The 6,453-nt window shown below is 34.5% G+C and overlaps 1 protein-coding gene across 1 annotated transcript; it reads left to right on the forward strand.

The window, feature by feature from the left end:
• The first annotated feature begins 395 nt into the window (after positions 1-395).
• On the forward strand, positions 396-6,249 carry LOC121388453 (cell surface hyaluronidase-like). The gene is made up of 4 exons (XM_041519782.1): positions 396-501; positions 1,069-1,264; positions 5,041-5,254; positions 6,142-6,249. The coding sequence occupies exons 1-3, from the start codon at positions 416-418 to the stop codon at positions 5,155-5,157; spliced, it is 399 nt and encodes a 132-aa protein (XP_041375716.1). The 5' UTR covers positions 396-415; the 3' UTR covers positions 5,158-5,254; positions 6,142-6,249.
• The last annotated feature ends 204 nt before the right edge of the window (positions 6,250-6,453 follow it).

The following is a 6,453-nucleotide window of genomic DNA, read 5'->3' on the forward strand; positions in this document are numbered from 1 at the left end:
TGAATTCATGGCTACCTTATCTCATGATTGTCAAAGCTTTTGGAATCTGTCTTGTGCAGAGATATGGTTTTAAATAACTGACGATAAGATTCATAATTGTCATGTTGCGGCTTCCATTACATTTTTAAAAATTTGTATATTATGTTGTATTATAGATAAGTAGATTATTATAGTCAATTTTCTCAGGAAGAAAATATTTTTAAATTAACTATTTTCTTACACTGGACAACTTTATCAGCAAGGGTATTTCTAAATGTCATTCACAAATTCACGACCATTTTTAATTTTGTTTAACTCGGTCTGTATTTAGTTATTTTCTTTATGCAGGTTAGCAGATTCCCCACAGGGTATTTCCATATCACGTTCACAAATTGACGATGGCAGAGATACGAGAGATGATCAAACGTGGACACGAATGACTGACGCTCTGTTTGTTGGCGAGACGGATAACATTGGCATGGTGGACAAACCCTATGGTCGATCACTCCCATCTCCAAGACCGTAAGTTACTACCAAATACTGAAAAAGATGATAGTTGAACCATATCGTACATGTATTATAGGGAAGAATATTTAACAATGGGGAGGTAAATATTTTCCATGAATTAATTAGCCATTTTTTTCCGATTTCAGATATAAAATAAATGAATAAACATTTTTCATACTTTTAATGTATCTATCCATTCCCCACCCATCAAATATAGTATGCCTTTTTTCAAACAAAGATGAAAAACAGACTTCAAAAGAACATTAATTTGATATTTAAAACTGTCCCTACCATCATAAGGAGGTTGGGGATATCTTTGCTAATTTGTGGCCCTATTGACTCTCAGCAGTCATGCAATTAATAAAATAAAGCACAATATGTTGGCAATACGTGCAAAACAATTTGCACCCACTTTATTCCAAGCTAAATGCCTTCATATCTCAGCCCCAAAACAAAACCTGTAAATAACTTGATCCTGTGCACCTAATATTTAGATCAAATGGAAGATATTTGTACAATAAAAGAACTATGGAATGGTACCTGTTCATTCTTTACAAATTTAATATTGCATGATTGTTTCAGGGACAACGCACTACAAGGCTTTGTGTACTACCAAGGTCCTGCATATTTGAAGAATGCGTATTTCACAAATTACGAAGAACGAACCTGGAATGGATTCTTCCGACCCGCAGGAGCCATCAGCTTCAGAAAAGAAAATACCTACCCAACCACTTCTCAGAGTAGTGTAGAAGGAATCCGTTTCGGCTTCTGTGACAAGGTAAATAAACTCAAATCTTGAGCAACAAAACCATTTTCATTTTCAACGCAGTTAAAAGGATGTTGTGACAATTACAATGATTCCTCCCAACAGTGAAGGTAGTCAAAAAGCGGCTGTCCCCATTGCAAAGTTTCTAATTTACAAGGTAGCCAGTAATGTAACCAGTACGTATTAAACATGCATTTTTTTTCAGAAAGTCCCCATGAAACATCATCCTTCATTGTCAAAAAGAACTTGTTAGCTACTAAATATCTTTAGTAATAAAGTGTTTAGTTTAACAATCCATGTCCCCAGATTCCTTATCATCTACGTCACGTTTGGAAAGTCACTTTACCAAGTATCAAAAAAAATATATTTAATGAAAGGCAATACAATATTTTAGCTTGAACTAATAGTATCAGCTGGAAATGCTGTCATTAAAATATAAGTTAAATGCATATTTAAGTTAAATGAATAGGATATGCAAATATAATTCGTGTTACGTAACCGAACAATCTGTTATCTAGGTAAAAATCATGTCAATCGAATTTTGGTTTTCAAAGATTTTGCTTCGTATTAAAGGTGCTATGTGAAAGTTGCAATAATGGTGGTTCACGCAAAAAACGTTTATTAGTTTTTGCTTTGAAACAAAGTTTATGCCTTCAGCTATGTGCCTATAAACAATTACAACCAAATAATTCCATTTACTAGAAGAAACATTTTTATTTTAGGGGGAATCTTAGTGTCACACGCATTAACTAGTGACTTAACTGCTTTATGCGTACACAATCAACACGTAATTTTGTTCTATAATTCTTTACAGACAACTGACAAAGAAATAAAGATGGTGACCATGCTATATTTAGCTACAACTTTTTCAGAAAACCGCTCTTATTGTCCAGTACAAGACTTTGACAAATTATTAAGTTAATTATAGAATGATTATGCGTGGGGTTAATTTGTAGTTATTTATTACAAATGTGAAAAAAAAATACGGTAGTTTCAACTTTGACATAGGACCTTTTTTAAGAATGATTTTCGAGTTTCTTCTGTTTTCAAGACTTCACTTGTCTAATGCTGATCAAGATTAGGGTGAACTACAATCTGTCAGTACTGGTAAAGATCTAAAAAAAATTTAGTTTATTAAAAGATTGTTTTATTACTTTTCCCACGACTCTTTAAGGCTATCATATGCATAACAATGTCATAAACGTCATGGGTGTCACTCACTTCACGGTGAATCACCTACGTCACAACATATTTTTGGTTAATAATTATAAACTGTTGAAACTAATATAATTGAAAGATAGCGGTGTTCAGTGGGGAATGCACTTGTTTAGCTTCACAAGTTCTCGCACTAATAGAGCTAGTATCTAAATCCGATTACGCTGAATGACGTAGCCCAATAGTAAAGCGTTCGCTTGATGCGCGGTCGGTCCAGGATCGATCCACGTCAGTGGACCCATTGGGCTGTTTCTCGTTCCAGCCAGGGCTCCACAACTGGTGTAAAAAAAAGGCCGTAGTATGTACTATCCTGTCTGTGGGATGGTGCATATAAAGGATCCCTTGCTGCTAATCGAAAAGAGTAGCCCATGAAGTGGCGACAGCGGGTTTCCTCTCTCAATATCTGGGTGGTCCTTAACCATATGTGTGACGCCATATAACCGTAAATAAAATGTGTTGAGTGTGTCATTAAATAAAACATTTCTTTCTTTCTTTTTTGTCTGACATTTGACAGACCTTCAGTTCAAGGGCCTGCATACTGTTATGTCTAAGATATGAAACAAAATGTGAATATTAGTTTTACAAAGTAATGTAAATATCCAGGGATTCACATTAGTAGGTTAAATAATATGGGAAACAAAATAAATGTTAGTTCAATAAAGACTACTTGTCGTGACGTAGATGACACTAAGATGGTACACCATGCAGATTTCAATAAATTTTAAATCGAAATCGGCCAGATAATCACTGCTGCCATTATGAGTATTTACTTACGATACTAATCTTTACTTATAATACTAGCTAACTAGCTGATGAAGAAAAGACAGAAGGTAGTCAACATTTTATTTTAACTGGACCTGGAATCTGTCGGTTACTGCAGAATGACTCATAACCACTGTAAACCACGCCCTAAGTAACTTCCATTTTCGGCATATTAGCAAGGCAGGTATATGTGCAATGTATATACCACTGTAGTGTTCAACGAGATGCTCTACACTTTTCACTAATTGAGATTTGTTGGATACCAGTTTTCTTTATATCTATGCGTGGTTCATTATCTACAATGTTCTACGCAGACCTGTTAACCTTCAGATTCTGCTATAGACGCCCATGTCTCATTCACTGCCCGGGAATAAGTTTCTCCTGAAAAGTGTCTTTTCTAAACAAACAGTTTAATCTACCGTTATCGTTATCGTGTATTCACACAGCTTGTTGCCTTTATAAAACTAAATTTGATCAATCTAATTAGGCCTAATTTAACACTCCCGACTAGTAAAACGTCTCCAAACTTGACTCCGTGATGCAAGTATCGCATGTCCCAGTTAGCGACTGCATGAATACACAAGTCAAAACGGTAATCACATTTCGAGCCAAGTGACGAAAATAACTATATAAACAAAGAAGTGTATCAAAACTGAAGTAATTGTTGGGTCTGTGCTATCAATGTTTTATTAGACATCTGGTTACTTAGAGAAACTGTATAATTCTGATATGTCAATGATTTGTACTAATGATTAGTGAAAGCCAAAGGGAACGAATTTACGAAGCCAGGCTTGACAACTGGTTAAGGGTGACTAAGAATTTTGCAAAGATAGTCCGTTGGCCGACCATCGATTTTAGGGTCTGGCGAGTATGGTACCAGTTGAACTACAGATCAGGCAGCAGAAGACGTAGAACATGCTCTATATATTTATACAGTGCAAGACTCGGCTTCTGTGGCTTTCGACCGGTTGTTTCTAGAAATAGAGCTCAAAACGTATTGAAGGCACTGCGTGTATTTTTAAAATCTGGAAGTCATAGGCTTATTGGAATGGACTGGATACAACATAATTATCTAATAGAGCTACAATTTAACAATTGTTGTTCAATGTTATGGTGCAAAGGAATCATATTTAATTAGATTTTCTTGTAGGTTTAACTTAAACTAATGCAGTGCATGCACGCATATAAAAAAAAAAATGAAATTTTCCATTACTACGGGGCTTATTCCAAAGGTCAGTTAATAGATTGTCGTTGTCAATATTGTTACGTTTAAGCATATGGTTATTATTCAACAAAGAACATTCTAGTTTTGATTTTGTTTGTGCAATTACATTAAAATGTGATAATTGGAGGACTAGTTGAATTTGAGAAGGGCCAGTAAGATTTTTCTTCAACTTGCCCTGCTGGCAACATTACTGTAGAACCTCCAGTTAACAACCTACTGAAAATTCCATCGTAGTACAACTGAGGATAATTCCATGTTTAGATCCTAGCAATATTAGTGAATTAGCAAGTAGCAATTAGTATGATTAATACAGAACAAATAGAGATTATAAACAAAAATATAAGTTAAAAGGAAAATAGGACAGCTGCAGTTGTTGGATAAAAAACATGGTTCATTACAATATATAGCTTGAAAAACTGTATTGAATATTATATTGGAACATTTCAATTGTACAATCATAGCAATCAAATGATCACTTCCAACATGCTAACAGGATATTGACATTTGACATTTGATCTAAATCAACTCGCTTTTGTACATGCAAAATATATCAACTGTAATACAGCATTTTTTTATTTTTTTTTAGACCGAAGGTAACTTTGTGTACAACGGCAACACGACTGTGAGGGGCTTTGGGGCCTTTGATGGTAACCTGCAGGCAGCATTCCACGATGTTGATGGAAGTGTTGACAGGCCAGGCTGATACTCACGTTGTCCCGCCAAAGAAATTCTTTACCACACCGTGTTGTTCATTCAGAGACAATTGGAACATGGCCGTGTGTCCACACCGATATGCCAAGGTTGGTAAATTTATATATGTATTAAATTTGAATACTAGGTATGAGGAGAACATGTTGTTGGACTTTATTGAACTTGATGCCAAACATATAAGATGGCCCCGGTTATCATCAGACTGCCCGATCATCTCATTACACAAATGTAAGACTTTATGAATGCAATTCGATCTCATGCCACAACATAATAATTGAACTAAATTAAACTTAACCATATTTGTTCCAATAGAGATGGACCATGAATGGCCACCCTAGAGTCAAAGGTTTATTATATATACATTAAAATTAAGGGTAGACTATAGTCCACTATTTCCCATTGCTTCACTTTGCTCCAACAGCAGATGGAACCATGAACATGTCCACATCTATATCGCCCATTGCCAAATCGACCAACTTTTAATTTGTATAGAAAATGGTACATCATTTAGTATTTGGCTGATAAAATTTATTAAAATGGTCGCTTTCAATACACATTTGAAAATGAATGAATTAATGTTTAACGACACCCCAGCATGGAAAATACATCGGTTATTGGGAGTCAAAACTATGGTAAATGCAACAAAATAAAGTGAACATCATCCAGATAAAAATTAATGAGGAAAATAAAAACAGTGTAAAGAACTGCAAAAACTATAAATATCTGATAAAATTAAAATTTAGAATAAGTCAGTATCAGTAAATATTGTAATAAAAGTTTTGGATGGAATCGAAAGGATTCCATCACATTTCTTTGTCCAAATATATCTTTTCTAGTTTCCTTCAGATGTACACTCCACTAAAATGTTCCGTACCGTCATCTTATCACTGCATATTTAAAAATGGCTAAAACTAAATTATTTCTACTGTGAGCCCTTTTGACAATGAAATGAAAACCAAATGATTTATTTATTCAGGTACAATTTGATGGAGATGGAGGAGTCATGGAGAAGCCTAAGGTTAAGGATTATCCTATGGTTTTCTTCAGAGATGACAGGCCAAACGATCCATTTGCATTACGCGGTAAGGTTTTTAAAAAACATACTGGTGCTTATTAAGAATTGTGATTTTTAGTATTAGTCTGGTTTTAGCATAAATATTTACAAATATCTGCCAATACAGTGCGTTATAATTTCAATTTCACAATTTGTTAGAATTAACATAACTATTTTAATTATGACCACACACCTATTATCGTGTTTATAGGGAAAGACTATACAAATTGATTT

The sequence above is a fragment of the Gigantopelta aegis genome, chromosome 14 (genome assembly GCF_016097555.1).
Source record: "Gigantopelta aegis isolate Gae_Host chromosome 14, Gae_host_genome, whole genome shotgun sequence".
In the NCBI taxonomy this organism is placed as follows: Eukaryota; Metazoa; Mollusca; class Gastropoda; order Neomphalida; family Peltospiridae; genus Gigantopelta; species Gigantopelta aegis.

Excerpts from the sequence above, each read along its gene's own strand:
- LOC121388453 (XM_041519782.1), top strand. The coding sequence starts at position 416 with ATGACTGACGCTCTGTTTGTTGGCGAGACGGATAACATTGGCATGGTG. Across the intron at positions 502-1,068 it reads TCACTCCCATCTCCAAGACC|GGACAACGCACTACAAGGCT; the intron begins GTAAGTTACTAC and ends TGATTGTTTCAG. Across the intron at positions 1,265-5,040 it reads GTTTCGGCTTCTGTGACAAG|ACCGAAGGTAACTTTGTGTA; the intron begins GTAAATAAACTC and ends ATTTTTTTTTAG.